The sequence below is a fragment of the Aptenodytes patagonicus genome, chromosome 15 (genome assembly GCF_965638725.1).
Source record: "Aptenodytes patagonicus chromosome 15, bAptPat1.pri.cur, whole genome shotgun sequence".
Classification (NCBI taxonomy): domain Eukaryota; kingdom Metazoa; phylum Chordata; class Aves; order Sphenisciformes; family Spheniscidae; genus Aptenodytes; species Aptenodytes patagonicus.
In genome coordinates this window covers 2547459-2569796 of record NC_134963.1, presented here as the reverse complement: position 1 = coordinate 2569796, position 22338 = coordinate 2547459, and the positions used below count along the sequence as shown (strand labels likewise).

General features: G+C 42.7%; 1 protein-coding gene across 2 annotated transcripts in view; it reads right to left on the bottom strand.

Annotated features, from left to right (window-relative positions):
- The window catches only part of GALNT9 (polypeptide N-acetylgalactosaminyltransferase 9), a 227167-nt gene that overhangs the window by 81563 nt on the left and 123266 nt on the right, over positions 1 to 22338 (bottom strand). For both annotated transcript variants that reach the window (XM_076352635.1, XM_076352634.1), the window contains exons 5-6: positions 12495 to 12692; positions 2141 to 2258 (exon numbers count right to left, since the gene is read on the bottom strand). In XM_076352635.1, the coding sequence (XP_076208750.1) occupies positions 2141 to 2258; positions 12495 to 12692 (316 nt within the window). The remainder of the gene's footprint in view (positions 1 to 2140; positions 2259 to 12494; positions 12693 to 22338) is intronic.

The window sequence follows — 22338 nt, the reverse complement described above, 5'->3', positions numbered from 1 at the left end:
TCCAAGCCTAATCCCTTTTAGCAGTAACATGATGATAGTTTGCAAAAAAGTTTAAAGGATTATTGTTACAGCTATTTTAAATAGGGACTGTTTTCAGCCAAACGCGTGCCACCATTTCCCCCCTATTTTGCTATTTATTATTATATTATTTCTTGCTCCTTACGCATTCATTCATTTATTCCTTCCCTTTTCTGTCTGTCTTTGCTCCACACAAGCAGAGTCACACATGGGCAACAGCATCCCTCTGTGCAGGTGTAGGGGATATGCCAAATATCCCCGCGTGGGTCACTGCACCAGGCCTTGGGAAAGGAATGATTTTTTGCAACTTACTTTGAGATTCTGGAGTTAAAAAAAAACCTTTGTAAATTCGCAGTGGTTTTATAAATATCCTAGAGGGAAGGGAGAAAGTTCCTGTGCATTTTCACGCTGCTAGTTTCTGACAGCTCTGAAAGACACACAGGAGGGGATCACGCGTAGGACTTGCAAATTAGGAGGCAGACACATGCTAGAAGCAGGCTGAAAACACAGAGTAACAGATCCACGCTGTGGACATACAGCTTACTTCAGAATGGACTCACTCATACTCCTGTACTTGCATAAAGCCTTTTTCAAACAGTAGGATCAATTATTCTTTATAGGGCAAAAAAAACCCCAAACCAAAAAAAAAACCAACCCAAAGAATGAGAGCTGGTTTCTAGATCCTAGGTTTCTGCAGACTTTAACAGGCTCCCCACCCCTGAAAATCTGTCCTCGCTCACTTCAAATCCTTGTCTCTTCAAGCAAGTGCCATTTCATAATCCTATTAAAACCTTTGCCTCTGTTTACCAGGAGCCCTAATCGTACTCGGCGAGTTCTTCTCGTCTAAGGAAGAGCGACAGCTTTCAGATTTCTTAGGAGGCTTATTCATCAGCTACGTCAGAGTTTTGCCACAGCGTTCAATCTATTCTGGGAGCAGCCATGTGGAAAAAGTTTCAAACAGCTCAAAGCCCTGCACAATGATAAAGGAAAGCTCACACAATCCTGGTAATAGCCTGACCCTCTTAAGGAAAATTGGATGATTTGTGGTAGCAGTTTTTCTGTCCCCATGTGAATTCTGAACCTTAAAGTATAAGCAGTGTATTCACACAGTCCCATTACAAACCCTATGCCTCTTGCGATGCTGGAATAATAAATACACACCCATATGTGAAAATAAACTCTTGCTGCGATGACCTTCTTCCTCAGCCCACTGGTGTGAAGGAGTTTGTAGCCATTTTAGGAAAAAAGAGTCAGACAAAGAATGGACTAATTTGATGTTCAGTGTTTCACCATGAGCAGAATATATGCTTTAATGAGCACATTACATGCACCAGGGACGTGTTACTGTGAAGCAGGGAGTAAAGAGTAAGGGGAAAATAATTAAACAGGCAGCTTTATAATGAGGAAACTGTGTTCATGGAACATTAAGTGGCCTAATTTTCAAGTGCTAAGCAAAGACATGTTCCCTGGACTTCGGAAGGACTTGCTGGCAAGCACCACCTTGAAAACAAGGGCAAAGGATCACAAGTATCAAACCTCCTAAAGGTCCAGAAGCACAGGGTGGACTGATGCTGTCCCAAAGTCATCTGTCCACAATTTGCACTGACCTATCCGACAGGATCGAATACCTGTAACCCTGTAGTTCTTATTCTATAAGGAGGACCCTTAAAAGTTTTAAAATACCACAGCATTCATCATGCGTGGTATGTAGAACATTAATACTGATTTCTACCAGCCTGTCCTTGGTTTTCTGTTGGTACTGCATCTGCTAGGCCACAAGCATACATCTAGGCCATGCATCATCTAGGCGCAATGAGCCCATGAAGACTTAGTGTAGCTGTTTGCACAAGCAGAGCTACTGGGAAAGGGGAAAATCTGTCTCACTGGGTTCAGACACTGACAGAATGAACCAATAAACCATATTTCTGACTGTTATCAGTTCTCTCAAGGCCAGTAAGGCCAGGAACATTCATTTACTGGGACTGTCAGTTCCAGATAGTGTTGCAATATCAATTACTTCAGCGTAATAGCCTATCAGTCAGACAGCAATTCTGTTGGGCCACAGGCTCCCTGTCTTTCTTTGCAAATGGACATGGCACAAAGTCTCTTCTTTGTTACTCACCCTCATGCCTAATTCAATGTTTTCTCCTCCATAGACCTCCATACCAGGGTCAAGCAAGCCAATCTCACCAAAATACTCTCGGTCCACTACAAACGAGCATCCAATCATGGCTGGTGTCCTGCACAGAAAGATTAAAGCAAAAAATTAAGTCGTTTATTAGCTACTACAGAACCCACCTCATAACAAATTTACATAGACAAAACAGTTCTTAGTCTTCAAGTTTACATTTCAAATGTATCTATTAGTGTGGAATCACATTGCACTTCATCCCCCAATGGACAGAGGACCTTGTGAGACCAGAGCCACTGCCAGACACACTTGGACACAAGACGTGAAGTCAAGTACTCCATGCATGTAAGTGAAGCATCAGGCTGTTTTTCCTTCGTTTTATAGACACAACCTCTGTGCTGGAGCTGAAGTTTACCACCATACAGAGTAGCACAAGAACTAGACAACACTTTATTTGAAGATTAATACACAGACCCCCCCCCCCATAATCTTTGTCAGAAATGAGGAGTCCCATTACCCACATAATAAAAGTAAGCGCATGTCGAGAGCCATGGATCAGTCATGGTGTGAAGTTTGGCAAGGGACTTCCTGGAGTCAACTCTACCAGACAGATTTCAGCCTTTGTGAAGCTGTTCCATGATTAACATTTCTATGTTTGCTGAGGTCAGTCTTCAGAAAAGGAAAAATTTTCAGATGAAGAGCCTCTGCCCTCAGATCTGCCACTGACCAACTGGGTGCTTTCAGATAAATCATTTCCCTTCTCTGAGCATCGATTTCTTTATGTATAAAACTATGGTTCTGCTGTCCTTTACAAAGCAATCTGAACCCTGTCACTGAGCAGCACTACATGACATCAAATTTTGAGATCATTTACCATATGAACACAAGCATTATTTCAATGCAATACAAGCTAGTGCCATTTGCTAGTTTCATTTGTCCACACTTTCTCTGTATCTCTGCACTGGTCACAACACCCGCCTCTTTAAAATTCAAGGTTGGAGCTAGGTTTTGCTACTATAGCCCACAATTTAAAAATGTAAACTTGACTAACTTTAAGGTGGAAAACCAACAAGAGCCTGCAACTCCATGTTGGACTTGCAATTCAGCTGCAGGTTGCATACTGCCTACTGCAATATCATGAGTAGTCATCCATCTACAGGATGTGCCCAGGCCCTGGGGACAGACCCCCCCCATTTTAGTGGGATCCCGACAGACCAGACTGCTGAATCAGGAAAACTGTAAAATCATTTCAGAAACTGAACGCTTTTGGAGCTGACCTAGAAGAATGAGCTGTGCTCCCTCTTCTATTGAAAGGGAGGCGATTTTGGACCATCTGGCAGATACAACGTCATTCCTAACAGTGCTATTGTAAAAAGACATCAGGAAAATTCTAGTTTATGCCAATTTTCTAGTAGAATAGAGAATGCTCTATCTATGGCCCAAGCTTATATATATATACACCATGAAAATGCCCTATAGAAACAAAGATGATGGAAAAGGTCTAAAACCTATTTTGAGAAGTCTCCTTTGTGATGCACTAATGTTACACTGTCACTATGACGTCTCTCTTGTCCCAGATACCTGTATGTTTCTTCAATTTGTACAGAAAGCTATTCACAAGGCATTTGCCCATGACATCTGAGAAACATATTCATGAGGCAGTTTCATACACATGTGAAAAACTGCCCTGGCCGGGAAAACGAACACATTTTTTACCCGTGTATTGGTGGATCCCACCGGTAGCAGCAGGTGGCTGCTGGAACGGTGTTATCATATCATGTCCTTTTTCTCCTCAGCAGTTCACCATTTCTACAGCAGGAGGTTAAAAAGGCTTCAAACAAACGGCCAAGATATAGTTAGATAAAACAATTCTTTGCTCCTGGGCCTATGGCGTATCCCGACATTGCAGAACACAGTCCAACCTATGGTAGGAACTATTTGGTACCCTTGAAAAGGTTAATTTGCTGAAGCATTGCTATTACTTACCTGTAATGGACTCTGCTGTAGCACTCACATTACTGGTACTGCTTCAGCATCTCTCCCTTGCACTTTTTCTCAGTTTGAAAGCCATTGCAACCTCTCAGATCATTACAAGCCTATACTGCAGCGCACACTGTCCCGCTCATGTTTTCTCTGCATAATTGAAAAAGGCAGCTGTTGATAGAAACACATTTGATCGGCACTGCTTCTAACAGAGCAGTTGAAATAGCCTGATTAACTCTCACGTTCCACCCTTACAGAGTGAGATGTATTCCCTGGATCACGAGCTGGGGGGACAAGATTCAATGGCGGTTACAAAGGCAAACATCTGGCTTTCACAGATGACTTTGGACTGAAGTGGGGCTCTCAGCCAGATCCCTGCACCCATTCAGTCAAAAAGGCTGGAGGAAACTAAGGCCAGATGTCACAAACCCTACAAAGAAATTGCAGCAGGGTCACCACCAGCACCCTCAGTGCTTGGACCTCTCCCACACCCCACAGTCCCCCTTTTGCGTGTGCAAGAAATTCCAGCACTTCTCTGTTTGGTGCTGTTATTTGTGAAGACTTTCTGTTGAATCAGTCTCTAGTTAGAAGTGGTCTCAGAGCTCTATGAAAACCACGCATGGTCCTGGGTACTCCTGGCTGGACACATCCATTTTCTGTCGATGCATATACTTATACACCAGGATCTTTGCAAGATGGATGGCATTTATAAATTCAAGTTATTTGGTAAAATGCATCTTCCTGCTTATAGTTCCTAGAGCCATGCGTGAAGACAGACTTGCCTAAAAAGGCTGCGAGCTCTCCTGTACACAGGACCAGACATATCCTATATATATCCCACTGTCACATCCTGTATCACTGAAAACGTATTTTAGGCTACCAAGGAATAAATTTGGTCTAGAAACTGAAATAAAAGGAGGACATGACCAAGGAAAGGGAATTCAGTAGCTCTGAAATGAAATAAGCCTTTGAGGGAATATTTAGGTATTTCTTAAGTGTTAACCATGATAAAAAAGGGAAGGAGGTGGGGGGAAGAAACACACGCCACTTTCTTCATTTTCCTTTTTACGTATTTAAAGCTAAACAGGCTTCACCGGATGAAGGCTAGAGCATCACTGCTTTGCAAAACTGAGCTGCTAGTTTGGGCTTAGACTCATTATCTTTCCAGCCCCCCCAAAAAAATCCTCTGGAGGCAGCTCCTTACAGTGGCAGGATGCTCCCACGAGGACATTTCTCCTTCCTTCCTAACGAGGAGCGGTACCGCTAGGCTTTGCAGACTGCTCTCAGGTGCTAGAATCTCTCTCTCTGGGGGATGGATTTCTGCAGCTGTCGGCTCTGTCCATTAAAACACTGACTTGTTAATTGAATGGGGGTGGGAAATACATTTTAGATGCAACTACATAATCATCACTCACAGATGGATGCCACTGAGGACTGCCTTTGCAACTCCCTCTCTCTCTTCCAGGTTTTATTTCTTCTCATTAGAAATATTCAAATACAGGCTCCACAAGCCTTCATGGCTTATTCAGAAAAAAAATATTTTCAGGAACGAGCAACAATAGCAGTGCAATGGCAGAAGGAACCACATCCAGCTTTTCAGAGAAGCCAGTCAAAAACTGCCACTGTCAGTGCCTTTCTCTACTTGAATTTGGCTGCCTGCAGCCACTGCCCTTCTGCACAGCAGCACGGCTGCAACCCCAGAAGCTAAACTGAGAAGCCTGTGGCTCTGCCCTGGCCGCATCCTGATGTGATGGAAGAACTTGCCTACGATGCACAATGTTGAATTTTCTGCGTACTGCATTTTCAACACTTCCATCAGGTTCAACCAGAGGTTTGGGCGTTCAGTCCTCATCGAGCCCAGGCCCTTAACTTCCCCGTGCTTTGACTGACCTAACTGTAAACTAAGGTAATGCGAGTGCACAGCCCAGTGAGCTGGTAACAGTGCTGCGAGCCGGGCGACCCTGACTCTATTCCCAGCTCTGTCATTCATCTGGTCTTCAGCGAGTCACCTCCCTCTGCCTCTGTTTCTCCACCTGTGAAGCACACATAATAATACTGGGTAAAAGTCTGAGAACTGACTCAGCAGCTTGAAAGCCTAAGATTCACTTCTAATAGCGCTTTCAGCCTATAGGTGGATAATTTTATACTGGACTACAGTGTTACGTTGACATATGGCAAACACTTTTAAAAAAACCTGTTCCCCAAAAAATGTGAGACCCTCACTTGGCTGTCGTCACTGGGTTTTTCCAGTACCTGAAAAACTCCAGTATATCTACTACTTTTAGTACAGTGCAGCGAAGACTTCTCTTGAGAGTCAGAAATGGATATATGAGCAAAAGCAACTGTGTTAGCATGTCTTAAACACCGCTCACTAGCCAAGGGGCAGCAAATGAGAAGGTGCATGCCCTTAGCACTTCACAGCTTAGAGTAAAATATATTAACCTAAACCACATCTGCTTTATATAAAAGGACCTTTTTCCTTAAGTCATGCACTTTCTAGTAAAACAGTGACATTTTTAGAAGGAAGCTATCACAAAATAGCTATTAGAGGTGTACTATTTTTTACCAACACCTCGAAGGTGTTGGGAAACTTAATTGATCTGTGGAATGTTCTTTGACACAACTGAGGATGTTATAAGCATTAATTATAATCGACAGCAGCACTCAAAGGATAATGTGGGAAACACAGCAAAATGGCTTTTGCAGCTAAATCCTTAAAATGCAGCATAGAATAGTATTGATTCTGCACTGGAGAAAGACACAGTGTAGTCCATTTGTGGAAATTACCTGATGGCATGGCTGTAGCAAGGGAGATATGAGAGAGACATTACTCTGGGTAATACCCTGGGGAAAGGGAGGAAGCAGAGAGCAGCGCTTCATGGTGGTAAACCCTCCGTCCCTCCCCGCCTGCTGCCACCGCAGGTACAGTGCGGGTGGCCACGAGGGAAAAGAGGCACGGTATGGAAGAGGGCAGTGCCTGCTATGGGATGGGGTACGAGAAACAGAGGACACGTTGGCCAGAAATGAAAGCCACTTGCCGTAGGTCTGAGTCACGACTATTTCGTTTTAGCGAGATCTCCAGGAGCACGGCTCTGTCGGCAAAACTCCAGCAGGCGCCGATACCCGTTTCTCCAGCCAGGTGCATCCCCCTCCTTCTCTTTACAGACAACTGAAGGATGCTGCCTGGGCGCTTCGTCAAGAACAATTGAAGGAGAAAGGGATGAGCACTAGACCGACATACTGCACGTGATACGATAAGTCTTCCTCTCCCTTACGCATCTTTTTCCCCCTGCCTTAAGGTCAGTATACATAATATGCAATCAGGTCACATTTGAAACAATTTTCAGAACATACAACAAGTCCAATTTCCAGGACAACTGACCTACAAACACTCACACACAAATACATAAATACAAGTACAAATATAACTATAAATAAATATATAAACATAAACGTATCTATACAGGGATAAGGAGGGAGAGAAACAGATTCAAATGACACATCACATACCATATCTTTGAGTTTTCCACCTTTCCTGGCAGAATGTTTCTTTGATTCAGGTTCCTAAGCAGCACCTCACCCCTGGCCTGACAGATAAGTGGGGAAACCTGCATGGTACCTGCATAAGCATTTATTTTTTCTTACAACTCATGTCTTCTGCAATAACGAGTCACACCAGGCCGTGAGAACAGGACTCATGGACAGATTTTCTGCTCAGAAGCTACAGGAAAAAACCTGACAAGCTTAATGATGGGAAGGTTTGTTAACCACTTTGGAGAGTTATAGCATGTGAAAAAAAGCAACCCAGAATGCTTGGCTGGGAAAGGCAGGGCAATAGCGGTGTAGAATAACTCTCTGATGCCCCACAGAAGTATATTTTTTGGAACAGGCGGGATACCCATCAGAACCTGGACAAATAAAAAAGAAATTGTTCTGTTATAGGCTCCTGTGAACCAGCAACTGAAAAGATGGCCATAATCTATCAATAAACACTCACCAGTGTTATTATTAGATGACAGCATGGTTTATCCTGAAAGGCTTTACAGATGAGCCCCTTCCTAAGCTCAGGTACACAGATGGATTTCTTCCCAGAGCAGCGAAGACCCAACATGGCTGCATCACCATCGCTATGACAGACCAGCACGGGGCCTGCCTTGCACATGAGACGGGCACGCACACTCCCAGCTAAAGCAGGCAGCACAAACCACGTCACTGTGGGCATATCAGGTGCTAATTTATATACATGAGCGAGACACACGTGCTTTCTGGAGTGGCTGATTCAGTGGGTGTACATACACATTCCTACTGGTACCAAGCTATGGCATATTAAAGCAATAAGTGAGAACATATGCAGCAATGAAATGCACCACTGCTGCCGGAGGAAGATAAAATGGAAAGCTGTGCAGCGCTTGGCTGAGTGAGGCTGACTAATGACTCTAATGTTAGTGGCTGCTGATCAAGAAATCAAACACAGAGCAGTCCATCATAATCACGGCAGGTGAGGGAAGACAAGCCAGCGCTCAGGATACCAGAAACCTTCCTTGCTGTTCCAAAAACCAGTAGTATCTTCTGCATACAGAAAAAACCCAGCTTGTTTCAATGCATAGTCAAATTCATTAGAAACCCTCTGAAACAGGATCCTTTGTTACACAGTTTGTTGCCAGATGATAAGGACGTTTTTGGGCAGTGTATTCTCAGGAACACAAATGGAAAATGACGTGATGGACACAGCATGTCAAAATAACAATCCTCATTTAAATCTTCACGTTAGAGACATCTTACATCTCAAATGTCAAACATGCAAAATGGACTGCCTGCAGAAGCTGATTCGGGGAACATCAATTGTTCTGAATTTCAGAGTATTAACGTGGAAAAAAAAAAACCCCGACTTTAAACTGTATCAGAAATCTTTACAAAATCTGACACTTTGTTCTTGCTATTTCTTTACCTTTGTTTGCACTTCAAGGCCACATCCCCTTTGTCACTTGGACCACAACAGCTGATCTGACATTTTTTGGTGTGAACCTGACATGACTGCCTACACAGTGCCCCACTGACTTGAGGGACAGTTCCTGCTCCTTCCCAGCAAGGCTCTGAGTAGGATCACACCACTGTTAGCGTTCAAGAAAGTGGAGGATCAGGCTTCAAAGAGAAAACTTCTGAGAAAAGAAGTAAGCACATCTGTTGTGTAATCCCAGAAGAAAACAGGAATTTGACTCTACTTTCTGAATGTCTCACCCAATTCTGCAGATCGATGACATTTATTCATACAAGGCAAACATCAGCAATGCCAGGGCTCTGGTCCTCACTGATACCAGGGTACGCATTTTTCTTTTAACACTGAAAATCTTTAATCCCTTTGGAGGTCTGGGAGGACATATTCAGCTACACCAACCACAAAACCAGTCATGGGGTTATTAGTTATTAGCCTTTTCTTTTACAAAGCACACAGGGAGACACAAAACAAACCCACTATTTGCTGAAGACGGTGTCAAAGGAAGCCTTAAGAGGGACAGTGTCAGCAAGGACTAAATGAACTTGCAGTTTTCATGCTGATGAACAGTCCTGAAATCTTATGAATGCACTGAACAGACACGTGGATCCAAACACCATCAACGTGGGCCAGTTTGCATACCTTGCAAACTGGACTGAAACAGAAATCATGGTTGCAGTACATGGTTTGGAAAGCTGGTTACAAAACCAAAATCTGTACCAAACCAACAGACATTTTTGAAAAAGCTTGCTCACTAGTCTGACTTCCCCTTCCTTTTGAAAATATACCTTAAATTTTCTACAGCTACTAAGTTCCCATCATGGGTGCTTTCGAATCTCAATTCTAAGTACAGACTTCCTGATTCTTTTCATCAATAACACTCGCACATTCATTCTTCCATTATCATAATTATGCTGGCGTATCACCTAAAAGCCACAAAATTGCGTTGTATTTCTATAGGCAGGCATAACACAACAGCACAGCCAAATGCTTTAGCAAATCCATCCAGGTGCTACTGCTTCAGAGGCCCATCAGAAATCAGTGCAGTGTGGCTATAAAGTGGATGCTCCAGTCTCCCAGATCACTGCCTTCAAAGCACATGTTCCCAGGGAGACAGGTAAGTGTTCATGGTTCGCGTTGATGTCTCTGCATTTTAGGGCATGTAATGCATAATTTGCAGGAGAGATACTTACGCAGTCACAACGTCTCAGTGCTCCTGATATGTGTCAGTGAGGGTTGGGCACTCTCCTCCTTGTGCTGCTTGTCTCATCTGTCTCTGGGCAGTTTATGCACTGTTGAATTGGAAGGTTTCTTCACTTAGGTTCAGAATAAAATCATTGCTCTCAGGAGCCAGCTACTTAAGTGCATCAGGTTTCAACACTACTCAGTGCTTGAGTTCGGACCTTATTCACTTCTGTATCAGTCCAACTCAGAGCCAGTATAACTCTGGCAAGAGCTTGAACATAAACCTGAGGAAAGTTCATGGTAAATCAGGCCCCTGTATTGCTGAAAAACCCTCTTATCCCAGCATGACAGGGATGAGATTCCTTATTCGCTATTAAAAATATCTGTAGTTGAATTTCCAGAAGTGTTTTGCAGACGCAGCTTCCATATTTTAGGGAGTGCATGAGCTACCACTGCTGAAAATCACGTCTAAGGAACTTGCTGAGGTTTAACCTCTTAGTTCAGTCTTATCTGATACGTGATCATTGTCTCCAGAACAGAAGACACTCAAATACTAGAACAACTCATGTGAGAATTAATAAAGTGATTTCACGTATAAACTGGAAGTAATGAAGTGTGCAAAACCTTTCAGGAATAAAAGACTGAAACCCTGATTTCAGGAATGAAAGCTTTGGCTGATTAATTTTCCTTCATCAGTAAACTATTTCTCAGGGCTGAGTGAAATAGTTATAAACCACCTGCACTTTTAAAACAATGTGAGGAGAGCAGGGCATGTTATCCAGGAAAACTGATTTCCTAAGTAATTACTTTCCTGCTTATTGAGGTTTCAAGCTGAGCAAAGGGTCAGTGATGAAGGACTGTGCTGTCTTGTGGTAAATAAGGTTAATGTTACTGTACAGCTCTGTTTTGCAGTCACGGGGCATGAGAATGAACCTAAGAGCAACTTGCAACACTTGTTCAAATATGGATTGAAATATTACTCTCTGTATGAGGGACAGATCCTGTGAGATGGCCCCAGGCAACCAATCACTAAGAAATGTGAACAGTTCGTCCGTGTCCTTTCGCTTCCGAAAGACCACTTGGATCCTTTCAGTTGGGTATGTTGTTTGAAGTGCTTGGATGGACTTCTCAGGACCTGACAGCTCAAGCTCTACACTGGAAGGGAAGTACATCAGCTTCTCTGCCAGAGCCCACATTGGGACCACACAATAGAGTTTTAGCTTACTTTAGGATGAACCTGATATACATCACAATGAAGATGACTCTAAGGTGGTAATCTGTGTCCTTCCTAAGAAATCTCAAAAATAGGGCAGAGCAACCTAAAGTGCGTACCTGGGCTCCATATTTTTTAGCATTTATTTCAACAGTTGCTAACAATAGTACCCTTCACCCAGCACAGTACATCTCAGAGGAGCTGTTAGACAAACATCTGCACTGGAGGTGAAGGGCTAGAACGTATGAAGTTTCAAATGAAAGGGAAGGAAAGCCCCTTTCTTATCAGTTCCTGTTTTCCCACTGTAACGATTCTCCAAAACACTATCACAATTCCTGAAACAGTATTTCCTTAGGAAATTCCATTTTTGTAAGGTAGAATGTTCCCTTATAGAGAAAAATAAAATGACATTCTGACTACGTGGTCCAGTTTCATTTTACAGTTCATCCAATAGGAAAACTCAGAACACGTGCAAAGTTCTCCAAAAAAAGAGTAACTCTCCAATAAGGCAAGGCTAACACATCTCCTACTAGTGCTGCTGGGAAGCTCTGGTTTGGGCTGATGGCTGAGTGCTGCCTACAGACCAAAAGTGAAGCCAGCCTCTTTGTAGTCACATACAAAATACCTTCATTTCTCATACAGACAATGTTTCACTGGCTTATTACTCATGCCAGAGTCCACTGGAAAATAAAAGCATAGATGAAAAAGACCCTGCTATCCTACTAAGGGCCACAACGTGAACTTGAACCACACATTCACAACTAGAGCACATGCGCTTCTATGTACACTGTGGTGCAGCTCTGAGATGCGACACGTGCATCCATAGCTTTGTAGAGCCATCTGTTTTCTTCAGTTTCATTGCACTATCCCTGTACAAAGCCTATGGCCTTGCTTCACTTAAATTCCCCCTCGGCAGACAGCTGAGATGGAATCATTGCTAGTACCAAAATGACAGCTCATGGGAGATTTACCTGATGGGAGCTGACTCATCCCCTTTATCGAGCCAGTCCTGCGGTGGGATTATGTACATGCACCAGAGGCCCCAGTTATAGCCGTGGGCTGCATTGGCGTATTGTTGCACTTCAAAAGTGTTGTACTTGATATTGTCAATTGCTGGTAAGATGATCCGCTTTCGATCTTCTTTGATCCGGGTAAGTGCAGGTTCCACCCTGAGAACAATAAAAACAGCAAAATGTTTTACAGCCATGCAGTAATCCCAGGTCCTGCTTTGCAGCCTGATAAAACGAAGTTCTCTAACACTGAGAGCCGTAACCCAGCGAGACGGCAGCCCATGGCGCAGCATAGCGGGACCGAATACAGATCACTATCATTCACTGAAGAGACTGGAGCTTGGTGCGGGTTACTTCATATAGCAACAGCACATGAATTACTACCTTTATGAAGCTGTACCAGAGTTTAACAACACAAAATTTTACTGAACACTTATTCTGAGACCTGGAGACTATCAATTCATTTTGCAATGGACAAGTGTTGAGAGACACTATCACCAAGAGTGACTAAATGGTCTCCTAACAGCTACACCACCAGGATGTCTGGTAGCGATTAAATACCTGCTCTTGCTGACAAGGCCCAAAGAACAAAACACACACCAGGGACTGACTGAATCTGAAGGTTACTCGGAGATTTTAATCTTGTTTCCTAAGGACTGACCCCATCGGGCTCAGTTTGAATGACAAGCGTGGCTGCATTATGCCTTCTAAAACCTCTTTGGTGATGAGAAGATTTCAATTGCCAGATGGTGCAAAAGCGACGAACTGCAGGAAACGTGCCATCATTTCAAAAGGCTTTAAAACGTCAGTGTGCTTTCAACAGAAGCTACATCCCGAAGTGTTTCAGGAAAGCAAAAAGCTTCAGTGCAAACATTCATTTCTGACCAAGGTAGTCTGAAGTTGCTATGAATTTACAGAGAAACGGATCGAAAGAGGTAGCAGACTTACGTAAGGGTGGAAAGCACTTCACTCCTTTGTAACTGTGCTTCCCCTTGAAATAAGCTTTGAAGATTTTGCAGAGCTCTCACATGTATCTTTAAGGGAATGGTGGTTTGCTGCGATTCAGAGAGGTAGTAGGATTTGAACACTGATCTTTTCTCATTTTTCTTTTGTTTTTGGTTAAAAGGCAATTGTTCCTTTGTGGTTTCAAGTTTGTTACCTTATATTTTGTTTGTTATCTTATATTTAGTTTGCTACCATGTATTTTCTTGTGTAGGCCAACAGAAAGGGACGTTATGAAATTAATTCAACCTCCATTTCCAATCTTCACTGCCTCGATCTGAACTATCATAAATTTTCTTACCTCTTCTGTAAGAAGACAGCAATTTCTCTTTACTTGAATACGGCCAAAATATCTGTCTTCTATGTACACAGACTCCATATTGCTTACATGAGGTCGTGTACTCCTTTCTTTCTCTTCTTTTTACCCCTCCCACATCAGTAAAAAGACACATAGATTCAGTGAAACCCTTGAGTATTCACGATGAGCTACTCACTGCAAATAAACCATCACAAAATAATGTAAAATAAGAGCATAACTGACAAAAAGACAAGGTGTCACAGCATTTCATTTGGAGAGAAGTCAAAGAGAGTTAAACTAGTTTTATTTGGATTCCTCTAGAAAAATGACATTTGAATTTATCCGCTGGATGCCAATAACACAGAGCATGGAAGTTTTAATAAAAAGGATGATCACAAGCATGGTGGGAAGAGAAGAACGACACTGCAAGTTGCAGAAATTCCCCCTGGCCAGGAAGGTTATGAAAGAGATGTTCATCTCGCATGCAACATGTATTGTTTTGTTACTCTACTTGATTTATTCTGGGAATAAATCAATGCATCCCTCATGACTGGAATGGCCTGAGGTCTCTCTTACTACTGCCTGCCACCTGCAATTTTTGGTGCAGTACTTCTATTGTGAAACCCCAGTCCTGCAAGGTACCAAAGACGTCCACAGAAGCGTGAAAGTGCATCAGCCCAGAGAGGTACAGTGATTTCAGCTCAGCTTGTTAAGTACCTTTTTGGCTTTAAAATATTTCCTTAGTCAGCAGGATCATATGTTGTTTCTTTCCCCCCTTTTTTTTGCATGGCATTTAAAGAACTGCACCCCAGACGCAAAGGAGAATTTTTTTTTTTTCTGTGGGAGACACAAGAAACAACTGAGAGAGATTCAGGAGAGTGCAGTTCAGAATGCCAATTCGTACGGTCTTTAGGCCACACTCATGCACCCACATAGAGAGCCAATGTGACCTACCAAATCAGGATGAGCCACTTCCATTATTAATACGAGATTATATTTATGAGATTAAGTGTTTTAAAAACCAGTGGATGGATGGCAGAAAAACTCCTGCAACTCCAATAAAGCAGGGGAGAATGCAGAAAAGATGAATCTGCCTTGTTCTTCCCATAATGTTATCTCTGCTTACCAGCCTAGAGGCAGCAGAAGAAAATACAGGAGAACAACGGAGATGTCAGCCAGACACCTCTCTCCCATCACGAATCAGGTGCCTCCATGCATGGCTGTGGTAACCCCTGTGCGTAATATCAGCAGGAGGCTCTCCTACTCCCTTCTGGCCTCTGAAACAAAGGCTTTCAAAATACCAAGCAACAGGTATAGATGTCACTAATGACAGGCCACTAATTGTTTGACTGGAAGAAGAATCCTCCTCTTCGTGGTTGCGGAGAAAAAAAAATCACCTTGGAGCAGGTCACTGTCCATGCGGAGCACTTGCAGCAGGAGCCTCGTTAAGAAAACTGACCCCGAGTTCTCCATTCCCAGCTCTGGTGCTGCTGTCACACCAGCCATCACCAAACTACTCCTGTCACTCTACAGTTGACTGAATTCCTGTGTTTTTCCAGTTGTATGGCTTACATTTATTACCACCTGACTTGGTGCTTTGCATCTGAGTGGCACAAGGAGGGATCTCTGGAGTGTAATACAACAGTCGGATCAAAATACATGATGAAATTTCATTAATCTCTATCAATCTATTAATTTGAAATCTCGGATTTTGGACTTTCACGGAATTTGAGGCATCTGAAAGCTGTCCATGTGACGGAAATTCCCTTTCAGTCCCCTGCATTCAAGAAATGTAAATGTTGAAGACATTACTACTTCAACAAGCGTTGCTATCTCTACCCTCAGGTTACAGATGAAGTAAAAAGCCCTGCCAAGGTTATGGAGTGAATTGGTATGACAGCAACTGCTGGAACTTCATTTTCTCAACCTCCCATCCCCCCAGTGGAGGTGACTTTCTTCCTCTGTCTGTATCCACATGTGTGGAAATCACATCCCCGCAGGTCTTAGGAACAGAAAAGGTTCAGTATCTGGACAGACTGCACATCTACCTAACTTCCAAAATATGGTCACACGCACAAGTAAGAGCAGGCTCTGAGTCACAGATGGAAAGAGAAAATCCAGTGGAGAGTTGTTCTCTGTCACTTAGCAAAACTCAGGATGGAGAGCCTTTTAATTAAACCTTGTACACCTGTGAGACTTCACAGCTTGTCTTGCCCGATCAGGGACAGCAGAAATAGCAATGGGGTATTCGGACGCCAAGCCCTAGCTCATCTCAGCGAGACCTACAGGAACATTCAAATCCCAGATTCTGCCAATGTCCTCTGCACCACCGACACTGCTTGTGCTCTGTTCTTCTGTCTGCCAGGATCCCTAGGTAATGGCCAATGAAGGACTATAAGCTTGAACACGACTGGGTAATGGACTGTGTTTACATTGCTTATCTTGGGTAATCCCTGAAATATGAGTGGTTTTTTATTGCTATTCATTGCTAGCAAAGTCCAGCCTTGGAGTAGCTCTATTAGGCTCAATGGACTTACACAGTGTCTTTGCCTCCATAAGCTGAGCTGCACATTCATCAAATCCTTTGTCAACTTTGCTGGTGATTCTGGCTTTGTCTAATTGCTTCAGATTTTTGAAAGGATTATGATTAAATCTTTCCTAGTAATTTCTAATTTTTTTCCTAATTTTAAGCTACTACATTATTATGTAGATTTACTCATCCTCTTTACAGACACCGGTGTTCTTTCCCTGGTTTTTTTATCCCTTGTCTTGTTTTTTCCACCGTGCATCTGCAGAAGTCAGGTGCTCCTGGCAGCTCCCAGGACTAAAAGGACAGAGTGGAAGAGGTTGCTGAAGTCCAAGCATGTTCAACATGCTATGCTGATGAGCTGCAATATGTTGTTTGAGTATTTCCTTTCCACGTGGGCACTGCTGGCAGTGAGGCAGGATTCAGCCCTGCCTGATTAGGTACGTAAGCCAGATGTGAATTTTGAGATTCATCTCTTTTTCACAGATGCAAAAATATTAGGTTCCTAGCTTGTATCTGAGTCAACGTACTTTATGGGCACAGAGTAGCATATATTGTTGACAAGTTATTTACTGGAGCAAGAGGAAAAATTTTCCCAGGCATATTCATAGACATGATGGATTTCAGTAAACTAAATATAATCAAAAGATTCAGCTTTAAAGGTGATGCTTCACATCATCCAGTTCTTTTTTCCACCTAAGAAAAACCAAGCAGACAATTTGGACTGGAATTTGAGTGACATAAGAAGTTCCTCCCTTCTATCCGCTCTAAAAAAATATATTTGTCAGTGTCCTCCTCTCAGTCTGAACAGATTGCTGGTGAATGGTTAAAGCCAGAAGAGAAAGGACAGTAAATTTAGTTCTCTTATAGACTCCGCTAGGCTAAAGGGTATTTTCACTTGGGTTTTATTTCTCTGAAGCAGATCCAGAAATACAGAAACACACTTCTGAAGTCTCATTCCCAGGACTTAGCCCTGCGATTGACAGTGCTTGGTTGAAACTCCACAAAGCATATCGCCGTCCCATGATTTTGGTGGGCTTCCCACAGGCACAGGGATGTGCTGGGAGGAACATCCACAGCAGGTGCCTTGGTAAGTGACTCCTCCTTACAGAAACTCTCTTGGGGAATTTGTGGAAGGAATCTCTCATCAGGAGCAAATTCACAACAAAAGGATGTGTTGATTTGTCAAAGACCATTGAGCATATCCCTAAACACAGCACATGCATTTCATGCATTTAATGCTTTTGCCTATCAGTGGGTCAATTTCTGGATTAACACCGGATTTTCCAAGGTGTTGAGCACCCATGATGACTTCAGTGGGAGCTCCAGCAATGCCAGTACTGTGGGCCTTAAAGAATAAGTGCTCCCAAGATAAACATTAGAGTTAGGAAAAGAGCTGGAAGGCAGAATTTAACCCAGACTATAGAATAAGCCTGTAAGAAGATTGAGAGCAAAGGCAGGGGTCATACTGTGATCACACGGGCTTCTCTAATCCCACTGTAAGTCTGTCTCTGAACATATATGCATTCTGTATTTAATATTGGGCCAATTCAGAGCAGCTCAAACCCAAAGGAAAACCACAGCAAACAAAAATTTTATGCTGTCTTACATCCTTATCAGATTGTCAGAGAGTTCATGCCAACGGGGAAGTCTGATTTTTCACAACGCTAAAAAGAACAGCTTCTTCCAGATAAAAACCAGATAAAAACAAGTTAGTAATGAGCTGCTCAGCACACATGATTATATAACTCACCTTTTTAAATATGTAAAAACACCTGCTGACTTCAAGCAGACTTTTAAAAAGGCACAACAGAGGAATAAACGCACACGATCTAAGAGAAACCACACGCATGCCGCAGGCCAGATCCTCTGCTGTCCAACTCTTCCACTTCAATGGACTTCACAACGTCAGGGATGCTTTGCTAACATGCATCATCTGAGGAGCGGACCCAGAATACTTTTCATTTCTTAATGAGAATGACTGCAGTAGGCATTTGTCAATAACTGCCCCCCCACCCCCGCAAAATGTCACTTTTTCCGAATTTCTGCAAAAGTAAATCCTTTCCTAAATGACAGGAATTGCAATGGGAAACGTCTCTCTTAAATTCTGCCCCGTCCCAACTGGGTACCCAAATACCCTAATCCCTGGATTCTTTTGAGATAAACACGTCTCTTTTTTCCTCTCCACCATCACTATTCTAAATTTTACTCCAATAAAAAAATGAAGAACTAACATTAAAAAATCCAACCTTTTTTCTCCCGCTTTCACAAATCAGAATTTCTTTTTTTTTTTCTTGCAAGGACTTAAGGAAGAGTCCTTATAAGACATAAATGAAAGACAACATGGTCTCATCTGCTAGATTTTATGGCTCAGTGGGTTTAACACCATATTTTACTCTGGCTGTACCACTATCAGGTACCATGAAGTAAAAACTTAACACAGAAATGTAAGAAAAAAATCTGTGTAAACTGAAAACTTATTTTGCATGTGATTTTATACGTTACCTCACATTTCACTGACAATATGCATTTATCAGATGCAGACAAGCAGACCTACTGACATACATAATTCTTCACTGAGGCCAACTGAGGAATAGTTAATGCAGAATGCCTTTCCTGCAAATAAATGTTCAGAGAACTAAAAAAAAATAAATTTCTTACTCCCTTCCTTGGACTCTAAGAGGAGAGAGAAATTCCCCATCTGTTCTACCTGACGTCTCCATCAGCGTTCCTGTGTGCCCAGGGAGGTTTCAGACCTGCAGCCCCCAGCCAGTATGGAGCGAACGCGGCATAAACGCCTGCTGGAGAGTTAAAGATCAGCTCTTTGGCTGCCAAATCTGAATAGCTCTTTTCTGCACCACTGAAAAGCAATGAGGATGCTTCAACGAACACTCTAGGTTGTTTAGGTAGATGAATAGTTGAAGTTGCTTTTCTGGCATGTCCTCTGTATGTAAGCTGGCGCTGTCCTATGAAACTGAAAGGCTCACATGGCTTACGTTGCACGCTTGCCTCTTCACTCAGATAATATTAGTTCACTTTTGCTCTCCAAAACATGTATTCCATTAAGTTACCAAATTGATCCTAAGTGATGGTAGAGGCTTTGGATGAGGAAAAACTCCCTTAATAAACACGTCCTTTCCTTTGCATCTGCATAAATAAAACTTCCCAGGTCAAACTCAGCATGGTACCAGGGATGCTGCAATGAACCATGTCCTGAGAAGGAGTGATAGGTGTGAACCCTCCAGAGGGGAGGGACTGCCCAGGAGAAGGACTGCAAACGTAATTTCACCCTCACCTTCAGCACTTCTCTCACTAGAAGGAAAGGACCACCTGGACCTTGCCATGTCCCCAAAGAGCCACCTGAGCTTGAACAGGGGGGACGGGGAGTTTACCTGCTGATAGAGTTTGGCTTCCAGCACATTGCATGAAAATATTAATGAGGGAACTTTCAGGGGAGCGAAGACCTTGTAGCTTTGCCCTACAAAAGCATAACCATGTCTCTGTTATAGAGTACTGGGGATAACCAATGCCAGTAGAAGATTAGGAGGAAATCTACTTCCTTTTGCCTTTACACACTTTCTCGAGAATCCATTGCTTATGGCCACTATAAAAAATTGCACTATATATTACATATGTAAATATATAAATACATATAAAATAGCATCTGCAAAGTAATATCCATAGACCTGGGGATCTTGGTTTTAGCTTTTCTTCTTAGTTCATTAAAATGCCAGTTTTCTATATTTTTAAAACACTGCCAACTTCAGGGATAATCCATAACGACGGGCTGTGTGTGGCACAGTCTGATGGATACTTGGCTTATATTTCAGGTCCTCTTTCTCGTGTCAGGCTGTGCCTGTCTCTCTGGTATATTGAAATCCTTTGATTAAATCCTCTTACTCCACTGCTTCCTTATTGATACTCCCCCTTTGTCTGGCAAAATTTTAATTACTACACTACTGCGTAACTCCATTCACAGCTCCAATACTACCTCTGTGATAGGAGCAAAAGCAATTTCTAAGATAGAAAGCAAGTATAATACTCTACCATTATGTCTTCTTTTATGGCTCCTAGCACCCTCTTTACGGCTGCTAATATATTGTGGTCTCTGCATTTCACTTACTGATTTCTGCTCTCCTTCACTCAATGTGTCCTTTTTCTCACCCAGAGAATTAACACCCCATCTCTGCCATCTCTCCTTCCTGCTCCCAGTTATAACGTAGTGAAGTTCTCTTCTCCTTGCCATGTTGTTCTTTCCCATCTCTCAAAGACAGGAGCCTATATAATGCTCTACATCTTCTGCAACACAATTAGCAGCCAGGATGCAACAGTCTGTACTCAGTGTTACTGTGAGTGGCCTAACGCACAGTGGGTGGACCTAATACAAGAGTCAGGAATGCTGAAAACTTCAGAGGACTGAAGGGAAAACTGAACTATACAGGCTTAAATATACCCTCGGAGAGGAATGCAGAGGAGCTTTTCATACCTATTGGTTCTGCTGGGTTGCTGGCTCTAGATGCTGACTTCTATTGACATTAAGTAACCGTTAAAAACAGACAAGGTTCTACTGCAGGAAAGGTAGAACTTTACATATGAACTGTACACATACATTATCATGTAATTTTAATTTAAAATTCCATTTGAGAATTAATAGTAATGGCCTCCCTTTCAGCTAGTCCCCTCCACTTTTGCTCTTACAGCAGCAGTATTGGCTTACGCTATCAAAAGCCTTAAGGGGAACAGGTCAGTAGAAAATCTCTGCTCTGCGCCAATACATTTCAACACCTGAGAAGCAAAAAAGCAGCAATTAAGCACAGCAAAATAAATAATTCAGTAGATAATTTGACCTTCCAGGTTGTAGAGTATTTTTTTTGCATCCTACCAGATTGTATTTTAGTTTAGAAGAAGTGTCCCTGGAGAATAATGCTGTGCGAGCCCGTAAAATGCTATAGTGCAATATAAGGCAAAAGCTCACCCACAAATGGGGCAACTATTGTTTAAAGAAAAGGTTTTTTTGTTGTCAAAGTCCTGCATATTTCATGAGGAAGTGATGAAGTCCTTCTCTGATTCTTTATGAATTAATCTGCCAACTGATTAGGCAGCTAAAGCAGCCATAGATTGGAAGACTAAAATCGCCCTGCAGGTACTTGACTTTTAGATGGAACACAAACCAAACAGAAAGCTAATGCTCTTTTCTGTGGCAAAGGAATTGGCTTCTTTTTAATTGCCTCACAAATAATCCATAGACAGCTTTGAGTGGGAGCAATCCATGTGGCCTCTGAATACATGAATATACATTGAAAATGGGGGGAAACATTCCTGCAAGATGAGACTTAGTAGGAGAACAGAACAGCAGTACTTTAACAAGATACTCCCGCATGGCTACCGAGTTTATAGGGTTATGGAGCAGGGGTAACGTTAACCTGGTGGGGAAAAATAAAGCAGTCCAGATGGAAGGACTTCCAGTCCCTCCTGGTAAAAGAAGACGAGATGAAAATTGAGATGACGGGCAACTGCACGTGCACAGGTAGACAGAATTAAAACTAGGAGGAAACAGGTAGAACAAGGTTTGAGATGGCTGTCAGCAGCCCCAAAGGTTGAGGACACCAGAAGGGAACACTCTGAGCCTCCACACGCGGCTCTGAAACAAAGAGATACGCGATGCTTCTGGTGCACATTTGCTATTCTCACTCATCCTCTGCGGCTACTCCAGAAGCCAAGTGGTCTCAAAGCAGCTGCACAGACTGGCTCAGCAGCATTACTGAGACTGAAGCGCACTTGTTGAAAGGAGAGTACACCAGGGAGGATGCAGCTAACGCTAACACTTTTTGTCTCGGATATACACACACACACTCTCATTTACTGAGTAGTCTACGTTCTTGCTATGCTGATTTCAACCCTTTCTGACATTAATGCAAAGCAGTAAGGTTAAAAAAAACCCCAAACAAAACCAAAAGCAATCACAAAACCTGTTCCTG